This window comes from Planococcus citri, chromosome 2 (genome assembly GCF_950023065.1).
Source record: "Planococcus citri chromosome 2, ihPlaCitr1.1, whole genome shotgun sequence".
NCBI lineage: Eukaryota > Metazoa > Arthropoda > Insecta > Hemiptera > Pseudococcidae > Planococcus > Planococcus citri.
The window spans coordinates 32,447,822-32,471,361 of NC_088678.1; the positions used below are offsets into that span (position 1 = coordinate 32,447,822).

The following is a 23,540-nucleotide window of genomic DNA, read 5'->3' on the forward strand; positions in this document are numbered from 1 at the left end:
GATTTCTTTTTTTTAAAATTTATTGATGAAATGGTCGAATTATATTTACCAGTAAATCTGGATCGTCGTTTTTTTTAATGTACACTTTGTAATGTAAATTTTGTATTTCTCTGTCTAAAAATGCCACGTATTTTCGGTACGCAAAATTCTGTATGTGGACTCTGTAATATGGCTCTTGGTCATCATTTTTAACGAATCTGCCAAATTCAACATTAATTAGTTTCAAATGTCTAATTCTAATTGAAAAAATTTAAAAACTCAATGTATAGGTATGTTAAATATGTATTTTACAATGGATAGGTACCTTATAGTATTCGATTCTATTTTCAAATCAGAGCTGCTAACTATTTTTTTATGAGCCGAATCTTTATGTCTGAATATCGCATTGATTTTTGGCAGGAATAACAAACACATTGAAGATGTTGTGGTAAATAGTATCAGCGAAGTGGTAGTTACATATGCCAAAGTAATACGATCTGAAGTAACGTTAGCCAGAGTGAAATGAAGAACAGTGGTTACCAAAACCGTGTACACTGTCAGTCCAATGTATTCCGAATCGTTCAAAGAAGGTATTTTTACATTCCTGCGAATGAGCATTTTTTATTTTATTTACTGCGAATCTGACTAAAAATTGTTAAACGTATAATGCGAGAATACACGTGGAGTATTACCTCGTTTCCCAAGCCATATAAAGGCCCAAGATGAAAAATACCGCTTTGTAGATGCCCAGTGCGAATAACCACGTGTTTTTGTACTCTGATTTACATACTTCAACCTGAAAGAAACAAATTTTGAATTTATATTAGTAGGTACAAAAAATTAATAATTTAATGAAGTTCGTCACAAAATCAAGATTATTGCTGTACATACGAGTATTTTGATTAGGGACATTCGATAAATTGTTAGACCTCCTAATAGTCGGGGATCCCACTTAGGGATAAACTGACCCTCCCGGGCGATCTCTGGGTTTTTCTTGAAGGGGGAGTCCTAAGGAATATTTCTAGCCCTTGTACTCAACAAAAAAGTGGCCCTACTAACAAAATGGCGGCCATTTTGATTGTCAGATCAGCCGAAACCGCAGATTTTGCGTTCCAACATAGGACTTGCACAACATTTTTCAAACTGTACAAAGGTAGATCGAAAGATCAAGCAAAAATTCATCACCTGTCAAAATTTCAAGTGCTAAAGTGTGTTTTTCGATTTTTGGCGAATTTTTGAAAATCAAATTTAGTCCAAAAATGAAGGGAAAAATCAAAATTTTACCAAATTGACCAAGAGAGCTGAAATTTGGGATATACTCTATTTTCGACATGCCAAATCGATTGGGAACTGTTTCAAACCGTTTTGAGCAGTTCTGGAGCCTCCAGCAGATTTTTGAATATCGAAATTCCCACAAAATTTCACCAAAATGGAGTTGGAAAGCTGAAATTTATTCTGAAAACTAGTTTCAATACGCTACGAAGTCGTCTGCTGCTGGATTTCAAGTCCTTTTGGAGCCTCCGGCCACTTTTTGAGAGGTCGTATGGTGTTTTTTGGAAAATTGAAATTTCCACACAGTAGCTGAAAGCTTCAAAATCATTTAAAACCATTTGAAACCACCATGTAGTCGACTTCATATCGTATTGAAATTAGGATGCGAAGTAAATTTCAGCTTGCCAACTCCATTTGGTAAAATGTTGCAGAAATTTCAAGTTTCAAATATCTACTGGAGGCTCCAGTAATTTTCAAAAGTCGCTGGAGGCTCCAACATGGTTTGAACACCCACCTGAAGTCGTCTTCAGAGGGTGTTAAAATTGGAGTTTAGAGTTAATTTCAGCTTCCCATCTCCATTTGATGAAATTTTGTGCAAATTTAAAGTTTAAAAAATCTGATGGAGGCTCCAGAAATTTTCAAAAAGTCACCGTTGGCTCCAAAATGACTTGAAATCCCTCTGCAGTTGACTTCGTAGCGTATTGAAACTAGTTTGCAGAATAAATTTCAGCTTTCCAACTCCATTTTGGTGAAATTTTGTGGGAATTTCGATATTCAAAAATCTGCTGGAGGCTCCAGAACTGCTCAAAACGGTTTGAAACAGTTCCTAATCGATTTGGCATGTCGAAAATAGGGTGTATCCCAAATTTCAGCTTTCTTGGTCAATTTAGTAAAATTTTGATTTTTCCCCTCATTTTTGGTCTAAATTTGATTTTCAAAAATTCACCAAAAATCAAAAAACGCACTTTAGCACTTGAAATTTTGACAGGTGAAAAATGTTTGTTTGATCTTTCGATCTACTTTGGTACAGTTTGAAAAATTTTGTGCAAGTTCTATGTTGGAACGCAAAATTTGCGATTTCGGCTGACCTGTCAATCGAAATGGCCGCCATTTTGTAAGTATGGCCACTTTTTTTGTTGAGTACAAGGGCTAGAAATGTTCCTTAGGACTCTTCTTTAAGAAAAAAGTTGTCCCGGTTGATCGACGGGGGGAGGGGGTGCAATTTATCCTTAAGTGGGCTCACCAATTTCTTGTTAAAAATTAATCCCTTGATTTTAATTATTTTACCTGAATTTGATGAATAATCTCAGGATGGGCTACACTGGCTTCTAACGTAAGATTATATAAATCATGTTCCATAGGATCTATGGCTGTCCAAATAACAATAATAACCCCATCGATTAACACAAATACGCCTATAATTGGAACCAATCTGGAATCTTGCAGCACCTAAAACAATATATACGACGACGTTTTATAACCATGAATAAAAAATTCTCCTTGACGAAAAATTCGATTGAAAAAGAACTGCAGAAACAAATGCTCCAAAGTTTTAAATTATACGAAAGGAAACTCTCGAAGACATTTTTCTTCCTAAAACCATAAATTAATAGCTCGCTTTTTATTCAACCTTTTTTTGAAAAAAAAAATCAACTACACATTTTTCTTGTATAGAATGAAAACAATAGCGAACACGATGAACTGATTTACAGTGAAAAACGGGACATCTATTCAATTGCGAATAAATTTATTACATTCTCATTTGCATAAGTTCTAAGACTGTAGCTGTATCCGGCAAACGTGGAATGAGATGCAAGTTTCATTGTACTCGTACTTACTTTACTTTTAAGAATTCCGTGATTGCTTTTGATGAAAATTTGATGCACTCGATATGTTTTTGCGAATATGGATCCGAAAGCTAACGAACATCCGGTTGATAATAATGCGACACGAGCCTATAAACAAAAGAAAATAAATATTTATTCAGTATCCTTCCTCCTTTCCTTCATCGTAATATTTTATAAATTCTGCAGTTTTCCACTAAAAAATTATTTTTAACTCAATTTTAATTCGAAAATTTCAGCTCAAATTAACGTTAAGGTAACAAATACATCTTCCTTCATTTTCGTAATAAAAGTTAGGTATCGCAGATTGGAGTAAAAATTTCGAACCGCGAAGTAAATAGGATAAAAAAAAAACAAAGGAAAAACCTCGAGCAAGAAAATCAATACACCGAATGATAAATAACCAAAGTCGAAAATAGTTTTCATACTTTTCACATCGAAGGATGAAGCAAAGAAGAAGAAGAGAAAAAAACGACAGAAAAAAGTACGAAAAAGTAACATCTCCATCAATATAGCAAAAAAGACAACACACTTGTGATAAAAATTTCATCTTTTCATCGGTAAAAAATAAAGTTTTGTTCTTGTCCAAGAAAATGCACCAAAGAAAAGAATAATTTTCGTAAGAATTTATCGCTTATCAAATAACTTGGCGGAAGTTTTCTCATCGCAACTAATTCGTAAGTTATTTCCTAGTTGATACAAATTCATGGTTCTTTTATTTCTATATTCGTGATTTGTTTAATATTGATAGCAACTTTGGCTGATATGGCAGACAATAAAAATCTCGAACGTGAAAAGCAAAACAAAAATCAAGGTCGTGGAAATGAAACAAGATTAGTACGTTGTTTGGAAAAAGCTTTTTTTAATTTCGCCTCTCTAGAGAGAACAGATGGTGGAAAATAAGTTGCTAAACTTTTTTCACAGTTTCGACAAGAAAAATTCTAAAATTAAAAAACAAATACCATACAAAAAGTTTTTATAATTAGCGCAAAAATGCTGGTTGAAAAGTTTCTCTTTTTTAAATGCTGTTTTAACTTCTTCAAGAATAGTGCGTGATAGCGGTATATATATACAGAGGGATGAAAAATGAAAAAATATTAACATGTCGTAAAAGTTTCCCTATCTTACGCCTATTGTGAAAAAAAATTCAAAGTAAAAATACAAATCATATACGACCTACTCATCGTTAAAGATTTTTTTCTCCAGTAAAATTCTATAAAAATACATAGGGGATTAGTTTCGTTAAATTTTTTGTTAACTTGCCATAGTTCGAGACTTTTTTTTCAAGTAGTTTTTTTTTTTGCTTTTTCCTTTGATGGCAAAGTATCACTTACAAGAGGATAAAAAACTATCTAAGAGAATATTTCTAGCCAGTACAACGATAATATGGTACCTTTGAAGTACGCTTGAAAAGTGTATTTTAAATTCAAAGGTGTAAATCGATGCTACAACATCGAATGGCCAAATTAAATGCACATTTTGTACATAGATACCGACTCTTTTCAAGCGTACTTCTCTTATTTTTACACTACATAGGTTTTGTATGTGCTAGATAGGTACCTACGTACAAAAAGTACGTATGTATCTAATTCGTGTTCACGTATAAATACAGAAACAGAAAAACTATGTACGTAGCACGTACTACAGTATCTCGAATTTACGTACGTACGTACATATTACATTAACATGATAAAAATAAATATAAATCAAAGAGATTCGCAAAGGTTCCTCGAATATGTGCGGCAAAATGGCTTCTCATCGTGAAATAACATTAAGAATTATCATAAGCTCACACACAACGTCGACTTAAAAGCAACCACATTTAAAAGGCAAAACAGAGACAACGTTTCAAACTTCACCAAAAACCTACCTTCAAGAATCAGACCGTAAAGAAAAAGGTCATATGTGTGTGGTCGTATATCGGAAATCATATCTATCTTGTATATATTACCTAAAATAACCCCGAGCCTAATAAAATAAACAATTTTTTTTTTTGATATCGAAATGAATCGGTGAATGATACTTTTACTTATAAATTTTAATTTATAAATCGACCATGTAAGGTGGAATTTTTCATATTTTCGTAGCGCAAGATCCTTTAATATTCCATTATTATTTTCAACCTTTATTTGACACGAGATACTTTATATTTTTTACAACTTGCCAAAAAAACGCTGACCTTTGAAAAGAAACTTATATAGATGTAGACTTTTAGCGATGAAGAAAAAAAGACAATTTAAAAATCCACTGCATTTAATACCTTTCTGTGGAATTTTATGAACTTGAGTGAAAGAAAACTTTCTTAGCAAAACGATACCCGGTGAAAGAGGAAAAAAAACATTAATTGTTTCGGAAAAGAGAAAAAGTTAACGTAATATGATCAAAGGAAAGAAATAGAAATCGATTACGGTCGTGATTCAATTTTATATAATGGTGAAATTTAATTTAACATAAAAATCACTCTCAATTTACCTCGAGCTCGTCGTGTACCTTTTAAAGTTCATCGTTTTGTGGCCCATATCACAAGTCAATTCAAAAATAATTCACGTGGTTTTTTTTTCTCGTGTTTTTATGTCTATCTACGTATTTTGTGAGCAGAACAGGGCAAATATTTTTTTTTTATCTTAAAGTAGATAGGTTTTTATTATTTTTTTTTATTTTTTAGATTTCACGCGACAAATAGGGATTGTCATTTTTAGGTGCATAAAAAGGGTGTTTCACTAATATTCAAGGTTCAAATACGAATTAGGCAGCATGTATCAAGTTCGTGTAGGAATATTTGCCTACGCTCGAACTGTGGAGGCGGCTTCAAACTTTTGACACCTATCTATTATGCTAGTTTACTTGGATATGGTACTACGTAGTGAAGGAAGTGCATAGTTGATGAAACAAACAGAAAAAATATGTGTACAAAAATCTTAAATTCTTCATACTCAATGTTCGTCATTTTTTTTTTCAAAAATCTCTCATTTAAATTTGTCTGAGAGAAGTTTTTTTTCTGGTACACATTTTAACCATTTATTTCACTCGGATAAGAATCATAAATTTTTTAATGTTTCAAAGCATTGAGAAAAAATTGATCAATTTTTTCCACTTAAATTCAGATTTTAGCTCAGGGAGTAAAGACTAAAGAGCCTTTAAAAATAAATTGATGAAATCCCTGCAAATTGAATAAAACTCACCCAAAAGGTTAGTTTTTGTTCATAGATTATCATCTCTGAACATTTCTGAGTCGACCAACCTTCCCTCCAAATTCGAGCTGTACCTATATGCCAAATAAACTTCAGTATTTTTCATCTCTAGATAGGGACTATCTTAAAATTTTGTAACTTTCACACAGAATTATTCCTAAATACAGTAGGTGCACACGTGGACATTTTTTCAAGAAAATTTGCATGAGTACTATTTGAAAATTTTTTGTAGAAAAAACGAAAGGAGGGACATAGCCGAAATTTGAAAAAAAAATCAATTATAATTTATAAGTATCTATGTATACCCTAAAGTAACATAAAATAATTTTTGGAGCTTAAAAGTTGAAATACCTAATCAACGTAGATAGGTACTCAAAAAATTCAGATTTTTTTAGTCGTTTTTCACTGTGCTTAGGCCTTCAAGGTCAATGTTTTCAAAAAAATGAAGGTATACCTATGCCTGTGTATTTCAACAAAAAAGTTTTTCGAGCATTTCTGATGATTTTGAACTTAAAATTGGTTCATGGTTTTCAGGATTTTTGGAAAGTTATCATGCCACCTATCAAAATAGGTTAAAATCTTGAGGGGAAATCAGAAATTTTCAATCAAAACTTTTTTAAAAAGATTTTTTTACAAATTTTGGTTTGAAACTGAAAATTGAATAAGGTTTCCGAATAGTCATGAAAAGTGTCATACAACCCACCAAAAAGAGTCACACGTTGGAGAAAGACTCCAATTACCAAGCAAATTTGACTGAATGTTTAAAGAAAGGGTCAATTATTAACAATAATTTACCTATGTAGTTTTGCTCACCAAATTTCTGAAATTTGAAAATTTCAAGGGGCGTTAAAAATATTATAATTAGATCATAACACAGAATTTTCTCTTTACAATAACCTATCATGATGGGCCGCTCATAAGTAGGTATGTAAATTTCACTCAATTTTGGGCTGAAAATTCATCAAATGCTCAAAAAAGTTTCAATGCATGTGAAATTTTTTAAAAAAATGTTTACTCATTTTGATAAGTTGCCTCTATGCGTGACATTTTTCTAAAAAACCTGAAAATCCTAAGTCAATTTTGGGTTTGAAATTCTCATGAAATTTCAACCTATACATATTTTGATAAGTTGCGGGACACTTTTTCAAAAATCCTTTCAATACAAACCAACATTGGCCTCAAAATTCTTCAAAAATGCTCAAAAACATTTTCTACAAAATATTCAAATTTATTGAGAAATTTTAATCCATTTTGATAGGTCACAAAGTCACTTTTTTGTAAAGAGAGCTTTCGCAGTTTGTGCCAAACACTACTACTTGGTTCATCTTCCACCCTACTTCAAGGAAGTGAACCTTTACCAACCTATACGTTTATTGAATTTAGGATGAATACTAGGTATTTGAGATAATGTGCAAATGCACCATCCAGGGAGGAAGGGCATGGTCAACGAACAGGGCAGATTCAACGTCCATGACTCTGCTTAGAGCTTTTAGATAAGGATGATAGTACACATAACACCCAAGCCACCTTGAACTTCCTGTATTTGAAATTTTTGAATCCCAATTATATTTACGCAACAGATCACAAGTGAATAGTTCATGTTACATAAATATGATGTCCATAAAGACAAGGCTTCACACCTCAACTTGTCTTATCTCCTCAGTCAGATAGGAAGCCTGACATAGGCCCATCTTGGTGAACGGATGAAATACCCATGCTACGCATGGTGAGTCAGTGGATGACTGAAGCCATGGAGATGAGATGAACGCGTCACGTTACAACACAACTTGTTTGCCGCTCGCGCTCAAATATAAAAATTATTTGATATTTTGGAGCACTGAGTGTCAGCACTCAGAAATATATTTTTAGTGGTCATAGGAAATTTTAAATTTTGGCTTGTGCTCGCGCTCATCTAATCGTTACCTTAATGCCAAATCCGAGTATGTCCATCCAAAAAAACATCGTCGTTTTGCATCACTGATAAGGCTCTGGGAAGCCCTGAATTGAAAAATTTGCATCCGAGTACAGTTAAAATGCACCACCGAAGATGCACGAAGCTGACCAATGTTCAATCAGAACTCAACAAACCCTTCCAAGCATATCCGAACCTTATCAGTGATGCGTAAAATCGTACTTTTTTTGTATGGACATACTCGGATTTGGCATTAAGGTAACGTAATGTCCGTGCCTTGACTGAAGTGTTGCTTGAAGCTAGAGTTCGACGAGTACCCAGATCTGTGATTTTTACCCGGGTCTGAAAATTATCCGGTTCCAACCCGGCCAACCCGGGTAGTAAAATTTTCAAAAAATGACGTCATTTTGAGTAGTTCAAATAAATTCCGCTAGGATCGCTATATAAAAATAAAATTTTTTCGTCAGTTTGATTTGGCAACATCGCATTTTTCATTGTTTTCCACTACCCGGTTCCGTACCCAGGTAGCCGATTCCTTTCTGGGTTGAACCCGGAAAATCGGCAATCCGGGTACCCAATGAACTCTGCTTAAAGCTCTCACAACATGTTCGTCAAGAGAGAACTAATCCACTAGACGGCGCTTTTATGTAACTAAACCGCCAGAATGCGCTTTTACGTAACTAAGATGAGAAGCAGCTGAATATAGAACAATTTTCTCTCACCTAAGGGATAGAAAATGCGGCAATTTCTCCCTTTACATTATTTTCAAAAAAATTTCAAAACTAAACTAGACAATTTTGGATTCAAAATTCTTCGAGTAAACGGAAAAATATTTTCGCCAAATTATTCGAAATTATGGTCAAATTTCAACTCATTTTGACAGGTCGCAAGGTATCTAACTTTTTAATAATTTCACAATAATTCATTTTTACTTGAAATTATTAGAGGGGCTGCGACTTTAAAATTTGACTGCGCCGAATTGTGCGAGCAGTTTTTTTGCCAATTTTGGTTCAATGGACGTAGAATGAACTCGTTTATGCTGTGAATGTGAATTTTTCCTCCTCAGCTCTTTGACTCTATGTCGCCTGCAAATCTATTTTAGTACCTACCTACTAAATTTACCTAAAAATCACAATTAAAGGGCACTGGCGCTCTATTTTGCAATTGGTCAGCTGAAATAATCATAATGGCAGGTATCCAAAGAGTGAGAATCGTGTGCTACTAACTTGTGAAAAAATTATACGAACGAGCAATTTTGGAAATGGGAGGTTTTTGGGTCTCTCAGTTTCGAAACAATAAACGATTCAAATCTACGTTTCTATATTACGTACTACTTGTGCAGTTTGAGACATCTCTTTTTCAAGAAGAAATCATATGGGCCATGTACGATTTTACGAAAATGTTTTGTATTCTCCACGTTGCAAAAATCCACGTCTGGTCAAATTAACATAGGTAATTTTAAATTGTCATTTTGAGAACAATTCGCGATAAATTATTTTCAAAAACAATCGCAAGTACCTAGCTGTATTCTCAACAAAATAGAGCTTTCTCTCGGCTACTTCGGATTCGAAATATTCCACTATTTTTAAAAAGGTAACATGTGTTCTTTACGTGTGTGAGCCTTTTTTCGATATTGAAATAAGCAAAAAGACGAGGTTAATATTCAACTTGCGAAGGGAATAGACAAGTTTTCGCTTTTCCACTTACACAGATACATTTATACAAAATATACATTCGAATAAAAACGAATCGATCAGGAAATGCTGGCTGTTAGGGTTTTATTACGATTCGCTAAACCCTTGTATGTATTTATCCGGGTACTGCAATTTGCTTAAATACTTTAGAGAATTGAAAAGGACTTCTGTTTGTACGTGGGAGTCACCTTTCACCTTCGGTTCTGTTTTCTTTGATCATACATTACACTTTACACACACAGTCCAGTTATACGACATTAAACTAACAATGTGTATATTTAATCGAGTAGAAAAAAATTGATTGGAATTTTAAATTATCGTATAGTCTAGGTTTTCCTTCTAAAAATAAAAAGTATACGTAAAAAAAAACCTACCGTGCATATAGTTGGAAAAGTAAACGCTGGAGGCATCGTACTGTTATCAATTCCAAGAAATATTACAGCCAGGTAGACTAATATACATCCCACGATTGTGGTAGCGTTCAAATAAGGCGACGATAATTTGATATATCTGGCGAAAAAATCAATCAACTGAGGGATAAAAGTGAAATTTTAAACATCACGAAGATTGAATAACTTACTTTTGTTCACGATAGTAAATATTAAAGACTAGAAAACACAGCGACACTAAAATACCCAAAACTGCCAACGAGTTGATGACGTAGAACGCAACAGGTGTTATATTCATAATATGAAGTTCGTAGGTTCTTTTTGAAACTGGTATGTAACCGCTGGGCCAAATTATATCTTTGCAATTGGAGCAATTAAAATTCAACTTCAATGTCATCGGGTCGTACTGTGCAATAGGAAATATTTCGCCGTCTGAAAAATATAGTTAGGTATACCCCCGTAAGTTCGCTATTCCTACATTTCAAAGCCGTTTTAAATGTAAATATGGTTATAAATTTACTCGGAATATTGTAAATTAAAAGCGTACCTTGAATTTGATAAAAGTTGGTTATGCAAATTCTATCCGCTCCGTGAAATAGTATCGGACCCTGTTTAAAATTAATATTCAATCAAGAAATAATTTCTCTTCAAAGGATAAACGCTTAAAAACTTAATTAGTTCATCAATGATGGAAACGTTTCATTAAAACGATTAAGGCAACTTTTTCAAAAGTACCAGTTTCGCATAACGCGCGAGCAGCAAAAAGACCGCGAAAACGTACCGAAGAATATAATTATACAAAATAGTGGAAAGATTTCATTTGAAAAATGACGCACTTAATTTGGATGAAAAATATTTTTAAAACGTTAACCGCATTTTACCACTCGTTAAAAAAACCCTCGCTTAGGAAAATTAAAAGGTATTCATCAAAAGTTATAGACAAAGGCTTGAGGCTGAGAAAAATAATATCTAGCTCGACGCCTTTGGTTTATCTGCTCTCCGCAGTATAATAAGATTTTAATTTTCCCACCTATAATAGAATTTTTTAAAGTGAAAATTAATTCATCTATTGTTGTATCTGGCTTTTGACGTGTTGTTTTCTTTTTCAATGCATATTTTCTCTTTTATTCCGCCCATTCGTGCTGTAATTTTTCAATCGAGAGTTAATACGCCATGTTTGACATTTTTATGGAATTTTATGAGAAAAATTTCAAAAAGAGTGTCACGCTAATCAATTATAGATCAGAATATCGGGATTATTTATCTCATCAATCGAAATGACACCCTGCTTTAAACCATCTAGACACTGACAACGTCGGAAATTGTGACATTTGCATCGTCTGAGCCTGGGTTATGGATTCGAATTTGGAGGGGAAGGAGTATTTCAACTGAGTTAGTTATGGAACCACCATAATTTCATCCCATAACTCCCAATCCCTCCCTCCAGGGTTCGGTTAGTCAAATGAAAAGGAATCTTGATGTTTTTGTAATGTTCCAATTTTTTTTTTAATTTCAATATTCAATTTCGAAGCCCTGAAATTGTAATTTTTAAAATTAGAAATTGAAAAATCGTGGAAGAAGATAATATAAATTTTATTAAGTACCCTTCAAAATGAATTAAATTCATAGTTGTTAATAAAATTGCATAACCAGTTTGCCGTAAATATGAAATACCCAATTCCTAATTCAATATGCCAGATCCATTTCAACCTAAACAAACCATTTCTGGTCTACAAGTCTTACGTATTTTGCTCAAATTTTTTTTTTTATAAAATTCTTTCATTTGAACAAATTAGAAAAAAGCATCATAAGCTCAAGGTTGAACTTTTTTATGATGATGTGCAACGTTGCCAAATTTAAATTTTAATAGAATTATTTTACTTACCGAAGTACCTTTGAATTGTATGTACTGGAAATTATCCACGAACTGTTTCTGGAACGATTTATGAAATGATTTATTCAAACAGTCCGCGTTGTTGTCGTGCTTGCACGAGGACAAAGTGCGATTTAATGATAATGCGGTCGCCCACACCGCATCATATGCTTCCCTCACAAATTCGCTTTTTAATTTCGGTAACAAATTTAGGAATTCTTTTTCATTCTGCAACATCAAAAATAATTTATCAGACGCTTTCACACGTCTTGTCGAATTATGAAGACGAGAAGGAAATTGAAAGTTGCTCCAGTTATTCGCACATGTTTCACTTTCTCAATAAGTTAGGTATGGTATTTCTTAAAAAAAAAAAAAAAAAAATTATGAAAACTACGCGATGTAAATTAGCATCTTGAATATTCTAGCATCGAGAAAAATATTATGCTCGTGCTGGAAATTGGTCTTGCGAAAATTACCAAATGAAAAAACTAAAAAGCTAACGATTGTTCGCCTTCGACCAACACCTGACTGAAATGAGTTTTATTAAATATTATAAAGATTGAACCGAACCGATCAATCCTCTCTTTGTTTATATACCATTATACCTATAGTTTAGTTTTCTGAATGGACGATACAGGTGTTTGATATGATCGACTGTATTTTTGTGATTGATTAAATTAGTTGTATCGTTTTAGTAAATTTTGTCGAGAAGGTTTATTTTTGGCTAGAGTTCTTTCCAGGAAAGATGAAAGCCAAAGATTTTAGGAAAATGAGATTATCTACCTATTTTAAATTTTTTTCAAAAAAGCCAATGTCGGTTCTGGGCTTATTTTGAAAATTGATGAATTTATCAAAGTGATATTTTTAATTTCCAAAATTGAATTCAGGCCAAGAATCAAATATCACAAAGATTTATGGGTCGAATTGAAAATTAGTTTGCTTATAAATGAGATGAATTTTAAATAATGCTGATGAAGTTGGGTATTCATGAACTACGTATGTATGTACTTATAAAATAGGTATTCCAACTCGCAAATTATTCATACTAGACAACAAAAGATCAAAAGAACATTCAAAAATAAATCACAGGACCCAATTTCAGGTAATAAATTTAATTATTCAATTTCCAGGGAATTTTGAAAAATTAGAATTTGGCTCATTTTCCATGAAGAAATATAAATAAAGTCAACGATTGGTTTGTGATTTTTATGCATTCTGGAGGCTCCAGTGGATGCTTGAATTTTCCAGTTTTGATTGATTCTGCGGAAAAATGAAAATATGTTTGTGCCTTCTCTAACAATTACTAATGAAAAATAAAAAATAAAATAAATAAATAAATAAATAAATAAAATGAAAAATTTATTGTTTAGCAAAACTCTCAACGAGTCGAAATTTGGTGTATAATACTCGATTTTGATCTTTAAAATCGATTTCTGGCCCTTATATAATATAGTTACCTATTTTGAGCCTTCAGCAGATTTTTAAAATTTATATGTAGTTCTTGAAAACAACTTTTATAATTGGTGTGGATTTGAACAATCAGAAAATTGATACTGAAAATTTGTTCTCAAATTGATTTACAAAGTCACAAGGTCGATCATTTCAAGTTCTAATTTCCATTTTGACTTTTTAAATTGCAATTTTTCCAAAACCGCAAAATCCAAACATGAACTGAAGGCTGCAGATGGAATCAAACCCTCCACTAATTGAATCGGGAGGTTGAAAATATATTATAATGGATATAAACCAAACAGTGTTTTGTATTGACAAGTTCATCAGGATGAATTTGTTATGTTCTCTTAAAAATAATCACAGGAGAAAATTGTAAATTTCATTCAAACTGAAAAAAAAACAGATTTTCAAAAATTCCACCGAAATTGGTCGAAAGGGTCAGAAATCATGGTAAATTCAAGTTAATGAGCACTGAATTCCAATTTGGCTCATTTTTTTGACAATTTTTCCTCAATGGAAAATTTAAAAACAACTGGAATTCCATAAAACGAGTTTAAAACATCATCATTCGATTTTGGAGGTCGAAAATAGTAAATGAACCAAATTTCAGCTTCCTACTTCAATTTTATCAAATTTTAATTTTTTACGTGGAAAATGGTTCAAATTTGAATTTTTGAAAATCCTTCAAAAAATCGAAAACAGGAAATTCTGTATCTGAAATTTGATCTGTGGTTCATTTTTGGATTCCTTTAAATTTTTCTCGGCCCAGTATGTTACATTTTGCCTTTTGCGGTATACCTTCCTCGTCAATTCGCCTGATTAAAAGTGAATTTCACAGACGTTAATAAAATTGCATACCCTGTTTGCCGTAAATAATCGTCGAAAGTCATTTCTTGTTACTTCGACCAAGGTTTCGACCTTATCGTCTGATTTCACTCAACTTTTTTGTCATAAATTGCAAAGTTCAATCACCCAATCAATAAAAAAATTTTGTTTCAGTTGACCTCCATGGAGGGGGCAAGCAGCAGTGGCTTTATTCATTCCATACGGCATGCTTAGGAGTAGGTAATAATCAGCTATTATCTTCTGAACAATCGTGAATCGATAGAAAACAAATCTCACGGTTTAGAAGGTCATTAAACGCAGATTTCGAAAAGTTTCATAAAGTTTGAAAAAGTAAAAGTTGAACTTTTCAAATTGAAAGTCAAACTTTGAAAATCGAACGCAAACTCGGAGCTGTGATCTTAGATCCTAAAAATATGTAAGTATTGTATTCTCAAAATAGACCCTCTCGATGGGAGGGAGCGTGACCTTCTCAAAAATTGGGGCAAAATTTAAAAAGGAACAGGAAATACTGTGAGCTTGAAAGCGATTTCTCTAGAATTATTGAATTAAAACAATATAAGTACACACTAGTTGAAAAAAAAAGAAAAAGAAATAAAATGACATCATTTCCAACGAGTTGACCATTTCAATTATTTCAAGTAAATGTGAATATATTACCTATGTTAGAAAGTATGTACCTCTATTATCTATCATATAAAATTTTTCATTGATAATGATGTCGTAGTAAAGTCACAAAACAACTCAGAAATTATTAATCATACCCCGGTGCGAGTTACAGTTTCCACCGGGAGTAATTTTTCTGCATAACAAAATTCTTTACGACGCGACGCGACGGTTAGCTTTTCATTGTGAAAATAGTCTCGCTATAGACGAGAACGCCTTTCTTTCTATTCACATCAAGGAAAAGTATGTAAACCGCTAGCATTAGGAATATAGGTATCGTAAAAAGACGATTATAAAAAAATAATAAAAATTGCGTAGAAGTGAAATTTTCAAAAGGCAGTATCAAAGTTTGTTTATGAATAAAATATTACGCTTTAAATAAGAGTAAATTTCAAGAAGTAACATTCATATTAAATATGGATGGACGAGGGATGAACATTTGCAAGGCGCTCGAAAAAAATACTAGTCCGTTGCTTTTGCATTTTATGTAGGTATTATTTTTTCTCTATAGTTTTGCACATCATAGTATCAACGTTCTGTACAAGCTTCTTTTTTATTTGATTTCTTTTTTACATTTTTTTTTTATTTTACTAGCATGGTTAAGCTTCGGGGAACTAATTCTAATCCTTAATATAGTTCTCCTATCCGAGGTAAACCGTCGTATGTTATTAAAATTCGAAAAGAAATATTTTAATATTTATCTTTTACAGATGCGCTGTTTAAATATCGCCTTGTTATTTAACTTTTAAACTTTTCAAGTCGGGGTACCTACTCGGATACTACGTTGGAAGGTTCTTTCGATTAAACATGAAACACAAGTTACTGGAATAGATTTTTTTTTGAGAAGTATACCTACATGTAAAAGATTGTGATTTTTTTCTGAAAGGGAAATTAATGTAAATCAACCTTCGCGAAATAAGCTATAAAAGTTTTAAAAAAAATTTTTCTCAATTTTTTTCTTCTTTTCATCGATAAAAAAGATGGATTTATTTACATTGAATTAATTTTCGAGTTTTGAATCCATTTTCCGCGTGGAAAATTTTACTCGAGTGGCGAAGAGAGAGGATTAATTCGGCTGGATTGAATTATTAGCTGAGGTATAATAATTCAGTATTATTGTACGTTGTTCTTATTTCTATATAAGTAGTTCATCTCGACTCGAGATATTAAAATAATAATTAAATCCGTCTTAAGCGTCGAAAGGTTTCCGCGTTAGAATGTTTTAAACGTGGCTTACCACAAAAGAAACGGCGAATTCGTCTTCGTCTAGTTGCTTTTTACTGCTGATCAAAATCAATCCATTTACCGCTTCGATTAGCTTTTGCTTGGAACAGTATTTATTCGTGTTCCACCATCGGTTTTCCAAAGTTCCAGGTAGAATCCAAACGTAATCTCCTCCATAGAGACCCATATCGTGTACCTTGAAACACACAAAATAGCGATTATAATTCGTTGCACGTTTTCGGTCCCAACAAACATTGAAAATTCTCTTTTGAAAGTTTCAATTTCTGTTATGCATTCAGTTTCTTATATATATATGTAATATTAAATTTTGCCCATAGTTTGATAAAGACATGTTTTCGCAACTTGAATAAAAGTAAGAAAATTTCACATCTTTGTGCCTTTAAATCATTCGAACACGTTTTCACCTACATGCTTATACCTATTGTACCAAAGGATATGAATTTTTGCTCGTTTTCGCTCCGGTAAACCAATATGATCAATTGTCATGTTACGTAACGCCGCGAACAGAATATTTAACCGTACAGATTTCCTTATTGTGAAACCTATCTACTCTTTTGAAAACTATTGCGTGGAAAATATGCGAGCTTGGTGTGATCCCTGAAGAATTCTTGACATTTGAATCTTTTCTACCAAAGTTCAGTTGTCAAATGTAATTATTTGATAGATTTTTCGAAAGTAATGTTGACAATTGACATTGATGAATTTTTGCATTTGTAAAAGATACCTACGTGTGGAATAAATATATAATTCCTACTGGTAAAGAAGTATTTTTTTTCAATTTTTTAAGCTATTGACAAAAAGTGGAAAATTTATGAAGGGATCTAATTTAAATCTCGCTGTCAGGTGAATCGAATTTCTCAAAACGACACACCAATGACCACTTCATTCACTTAGTCACCTATTATTAAAAATTGGGTTCGTACGGCCACCAGACTCGAAAAAACAGTCATTTTTGAGCTCTTATGGAACAATTTGAAATTTCTGAAAAAATTTAAAATTTACAAGAGGTACCAGAGTTACTAAAAAAAAAAAAAAAATGGATTCAGGGAGTATGTGGACAATAGGATTCCAAAAAATGTCAGTAGGTAGTGAAGTAATCTTTTTCAGAGCAATTAAAATTTCTCGAAAAAGCTGAAAACTTGCTGGAGGCTGAATAGTGGCTCAAAAAATGTTGTTTTGAAGTTGGAGTAGGTGCCTATAAATTAAGTAATTATACAATAATAGGTAGGTACCTAGTTCTTTTTCTCAAAAAAAAAAAAAAAAAAATACATCACCTAGTTTGAAAATGTGTTTCACTTTTTTTTCTTCAAATTTCAATACTTTGGCCATGGGTGGTGAGTAGTGATGCGAGGGAACGGAAAGATGAATGTAGATCTCAAAATTTTCTTCCATCGAGATTTTTTTTTCATTTTTTTGTGCAGGTGCATCTCTCAAAAGTTGTTCCACTTCATTGTATTTTGATACAAATCGGAGGGTTTGTGCAAGATTTTTCAAAATATGGAAAAATCGGCCCATTTTGAGATCAAATGTTATGAATGATTTAGAGAGGGAAAAGCTTACAAAATCATCCTACCGTCATCAGAGATTCCACTGGATTTTTTGAACAGTCAACTTGACCTTGAAAGATGAAACGTTTAGTCTTCCTTTGCAATGTACATACAATTTGCACGGAGGTTAACTTGAAGGGGAGGGGGGTTACAAAATCTCCGCATCCTTTTTCTCAGAAACACCATTTTTCAATAAAAATGAATTCTTTTTTTTTATGATGAAAAGACTGAGAAAAATTTTGGAAGAATTCCATTTTTAGGAAAAACAAATGAAATTTTATCGAAATCGTCCGACAGTTTTTTTCACAATTCTTTGCGGATTGCCTATCTAGTATAATCCAAGCAGGCCTGGGCGCACAAAAAGGGCAACGTCGCAAGGAGGCTGAGACTTACATGGTGTACTATTGGGAAAAGCACCGTTTTCTTGTTTTTCGCGAATTTTTAAAATTTTGAACGGGCACATGGGTGTTTAAGGCATGAAAAATGATCTATTTTTTACGCTCTACAACGTCATCTTTCATTTGAAGCTCTAGCACTCATCAATCAGAAGATATAAAAGCTCAAAGCTCAAAAATCACAAATACCGAACTTTTGAATGAATGTTTCTCAAAATTTTGATCGAGCACATGGGTGTTTGAAACATGAAACATAATCTACGTTTCACGCTCTACAATTTGGTTTTTTTCCGAAAGCTCTAGCATCAATGGATCAAAAGTTGTGTAAGTTCAAAGTTGAGCTTTTTTCTAACTTTTGATCTATTGATGCTAGAGCTTTCGGAAAAAAACCAAATTGTAGAGCGTGAAACGTAGATTATTTTTCATGTTTCAAACACCCATGTGCTCGATCAAAATTTTGAGAAACATTCATTCAAAAGTTCGGTATTTGTGATTTTTGAGCTTTGAGCTTTTATATCTTCTGATTGATGAGTGCTAGAGCTTCAAATGAAAGATGACGTTGTAGAGCGTAAAAATAGATCATTTTTGATGCCATAAACACCCACGTGCCCGTTCAAAATTTTGAAAAATTCGCGAAAAACAAGAAAACGGTGCTTTTCCCATCGTACACCATGTAAGTCTTAGCCTCCTTGCGACGTTGCCACCTTCGAGAACTTTTTCTGCGCCCAGGCCTTTTACTATAGGTGGTGTTGAGCAAAGTGGTCGTCTTCTGGGTTACAGGTAATTATTTTTGACGTGTAAAGTATTCCAAAATTCCCAATAACTGCCAGAAAAAATTTTGAAATTGAAAAAGTTAAATTAAGAGATCAAAATAATTATGTACCTCCCAATAGATCTAAAAAGCTGAGATATTGTTATGTGCCCTATTTTGTAACCATTAATCGTCTGAGAATGGTTTTGAGTCGTTTCAATATGGAACTCTGGGACTTACAATATTTTATACAATAAAGAGTTGTAAAGCTCGTCGTCGTTTTGGTTCCTTATACTTTACAGGACATTGGAAATCACATTTTTGTGGTACCCTAACAGGGTGAGGCGAATACCTATACCACTGCGATTATTCTAGGGAATCGATGTTGTTTTTGAGCTTTCACGTAGTAGTTTCCTGTTGCTTTCTACGCTATCTACAAAGTAGCTCATACATCACTAGCCAGGTTTTTTACAACCCTGAGTTTCATAATCATCACTACCTACATATAGTTGCTCAAACCAGTTACAGCTTTTTGATACCAGCAACAGATTGCGTGCATTTCTGTTGCCTCTATTGTTCTGGTGCTCGGAGCTTAATGTCATAATGTGTAATAGATGTTAAATGCACTACTATGTATACATTACACGTTAACACCTAAATTCACTTAAAACACTAATTGAAATGTGTTGACTTGATTAGAGATTGTTTAATGTCGTTCTAAAGCGTCCAGATATATTTTAGAACATTTCAGATTTGCAAAAAGTGGTGTGAGGTAGCACTAGCATCCATGCCAGTACGTGATACCATGATGGTGACTGTATTATTCTCCTCCTTGGTCTATGTGTGAACTCCCATTTAAACCAAACTCTAAAGTGACTGGAACAGTTCGAGGCTTAATGCACCAAACTGGAACTTTCTCTTGTCACTGCATAAGTTGCTGCGGCGAAGAAATACAAAGGAGAATTTGGTCTGTTATGCTTATGTATGTCCTTGCACTATACGTGACCAAAGATGGTAATCTCGGGTACCTGATCAATGCTTGAGCCCTTTGTGTGTGTCATGTTGTGACATGTGATTCTATTAATTGTTCTGACCCAATTGGCACATTTCTGGTGATATCTGACTACTCATTTATGCAGTCAGAAATTGCCATTTTGACATTCAGATTTGCAGTCTGACTACCATCAACCAATCACAAACAAGTATTTTTTTTTGATATTCCAAGATGGCCCCTATTGACAAGAAAAACGCGTTTTAGTCTCACTTTTCAGCTATTATGCCCATGTTTTTTCAAATCTGCCAGCTTTTTTCAAATCTGCTGTTACTCTGTTTTACCTGAAACCAGTTTTGTTGAAGTAGATCACGTTTTTTTACTGCATCCGCACTGTGTTTATGCCATCTCACACTCCAGGGGGTCTTTTATAAAAGCAATTACACACGGTGTTTATGGGATTACACTGGGCATAAATGCACCAAAAAACGCAGTCTCAGTTTTACGCTTTTAACTGCGTTTTTCTTGTCAGTAGGGGCATTGAACCACAGTCAGATGAAAATACATTCCCGCAGTCATTATGCACTGTCTAAAAAAAGCCGTTTTGCCAATGGGGGATACGTTTTTTATGTCAAGCCCTTGAATTGGTAACTATTTGAAGGGGTTTCTCACAAACACTGATTCCTTCTCATCATTGTTGTGGTATGTGTATAGTCTCCATTAATTTAGGATACAGTTGGTTATAATTAATTACATCTAGCTAATCTGTGTGCTGTTAATATAAGGTGTATATTTGTAAGTAAATTTACTGCAAATATACGAGTGTAGATATAGTAGTTTTGAGTACTTATTTCATTGGTACAATTAAATAGGTAATCTGACTAGGATATCAGTTGTGTATATTTCGAATCTATACTTGGTAGTTCAAATAGGTAAGACTATCTTGATGTAGAGTTAAATCAATGAGAATCCGGGATTCTCAACCTACGGGATTCTGAATCCCGTAGGCTACCCTGGAAAACCATAAGGGACAATATGTCTATTCTTTGTGAATATATTCTGACCTTAACCACACAGTGACATAGAAACTTTTCACATTATAAACAAGAACATAAAAATACGATTGCAGTGCTCTTCAGTGACCAATTTGACCGATTACACGCAACTTTTCCAAAATTAGTTTCTGTCAGTTCAAAAAGCCGGTATTATTTTTCTACAGTGAATTCTGAAATTCAGTTTATGGCCTATTTTTTTTTAGAGAGAGAGCCTGAAATCGTTTGGAAAACACATCGTTTCAAACTGATAGAAACCGATTGCCAAAAAAATAGTGTGTATCAGTCATACAGAATTACAGATCACCATACAAGCCTCAAGCGTGTTATTGCGTCCTAAAGTAAATTAGCACAGTTTTTATGCTACTTTTTGAAAACCTGGAACTTCCCATAGAGGCTTAAGAACGTTTTAATTCCATCTCTAATCGACTCAAATAGTTGAAATTACCAAATGAATGAAATTTTAGCTTTTATAACTTCATTATGTGATTTTTTAAAAGTATTTTCTGCATTCAAAAATTTGCTGGAGGCGCCGAAACTGCTCAAAACGGTTTGAAACTATATCATTAATTAATTTGGAGGATCAGAAATACTTAAACATCAAATTTCAGCTTTTAGGTAAGTAAATGAAATAAAACTTTGATTTTTTGAATTTTGGCTCAAATTTTTACGTAGGTATTTTTTACAAAAATTCACCAAAAACCGAAAAATGCACTTCACTTGATGTTTTCTTGCACACACTTACTCTTTCTATTTAGCTTTGTCAAAGTTCAAAACTTTTTTTGTTGGCAGGGATACCTTCCCTGTAAGCATTTATATTTTGTAAATACCTATTTATACAACTTGAAACTTTCTAGTTACCTACCTACGTACATTTTTTTGATCATCTCAATCTTCTATTTTGAGAGTTATAAAACAAGTAAGTAGTAAAATTTTTCGAAAACACTTTTTTTATTGACCTTTTGAACGAAATTCTATCGCGACTTGACAACACCTTACGAAATCCTATAATAGTGAAAAACTATCTAGATAACAAGCGTATTTTCTTTCAACGCAAAGAAAACAAAAAAGCGTGCCGTAAAATTTTTATAAATCTAGGCCATTTTTTTTTCAATTTAAAAGAGTAAATTTAAAATCACGCGTTGTAAAACCTGGATAACTTTTTTCCTCTTTCACAATAAATAACAAAGACGTGATAGAAACACTTGGAATGTGTTGTTTTATTGATATATTTTTGAAAGTTCAACTTTTCTTCTTATATAGCTTTCCTACCTACCTATTTATATCGATACTCAATATTTTAGGTACCTAGCTACTTACTCTTTTCTTTCACCTAATTAAGCAATATAAAGGTTTTATCATGAATCGTCAGCTTTTCTTAACAAATTCCTCTCCATTACTGCATGGCAGACACTCACACACACGAACTACCTACTTATCTGTATTTTTACTTGAAAAATTTTCGTACACGAAATAAAAATCGAAACCGGAGAAAAAAGTTTCGCTCAAAGGTGCCATTAATTTTAGCGTCAATAAAATAGACAATTCGTTAAAAAAAATCTGTTCGCTGTGAAGATGTGTTTTATTGACTGGTATAAGTTTTATGAAGGTTGTTTTGGCGTTGTTGCTTTTCCCAATGCAACAGTGTAATATTTCTTCGGATGAACGATCGTTTAACGTTATCATAACTTTTCTGCCAAACTTGAGTAATTTGTGGAGGTTATCACGTTAAACGTCCACAAAGCGAAGGCGTTCTGCAAAGATGAGGGGTTCTCACATAATTGGAAATTTCTTCGAGCGGAAGAATACAAATGGTTGGATGAAATTTTCGCCTTTAAAAATTACTATAAACACAGACTGAAAAAATATGGCTTTGGTGGTGACTTTTATACTTTTAAAAACTGACGAATAAAGATATCATTTTTTTTTATCTTATTGCAGCAGGGGGAATTGTTAGGCTGGAGTTTTTTTTTTTTTTTTAACTGTTTCTAGATGAGATTTTTATAAAACAACGAATTCGTTTATTTTATTTTTTCTCAAGTTGTAACGTTATTTTTTATATTTTTAAATCTATGCCGCAGAAGAAATCATTTTGCTTTGAAAAATTACAATTGTAGGTACTATTCCGAATGTTACCTATCCAAATAACTCGCTTGTAGTATTTTCGTTTAAAAAACCCATCCATCAATTTTTTCGACATTTCGCTAATAAAGCAATCACGTGGTCGTCGACTCGACATAAAATCACTACGAGAAGTAAATTTCTTTCGAAATCGAACCGATAACTAAGAATGTGCTTATTTGGAAATAGCTTTATTATATTTTACACGTACAGGTTTCGAGAATTTGCTTATTCTTGCGAATTCAGAGCATTAATCTTGTTATCAGTGATTTATTATCAACATCGAAGGGTAGATTTAAATAGATCTCGGGGAAAAAAAATTA

General features: G+C 33.0%; 1 protein-coding gene across 1 annotated transcript in view; it reads right to left on the reverse strand.

The window, feature by feature from the left end:
• Positions 1-23,540, reverse strand: part of LOC135835439 (gamma-aminobutyric acid type B receptor subunit 2-like) — a 137,465-nt gene that overhangs the window by 1,138 nt on the left and 112,787 nt on the right. Inside the window, exons 9-18 of the mRNA XM_065349695.1 lie at positions 16,353-16,535; positions 12,167-12,382; positions 10,829-10,889; positions 10,473-10,713; positions 10,267-10,402; positions 3,090-3,206; positions 2,539-2,700; positions 672-775; positions 305-583; positions 50-197 (exon numbers count right to left, since the gene is read on the reverse strand). Of these exons, the coding sequence (XP_065205767.1) occupies positions 50-197; positions 305-583; positions 672-775; positions 2,539-2,700; positions 3,090-3,206; positions 10,267-10,402; positions 10,473-10,713; positions 10,829-10,889; positions 12,167-12,382; positions 16,353-16,535 (1,647 nt within the window). The remainder of the gene's footprint in view (positions 1-49; positions 198-304; positions 584-671; positions 776-2,538; positions 2,701-3,089; positions 3,207-10,266; positions 10,403-10,472; positions 10,714-10,828; positions 10,890-12,166; positions 12,383-16,352; positions 16,536-23,540) is intronic.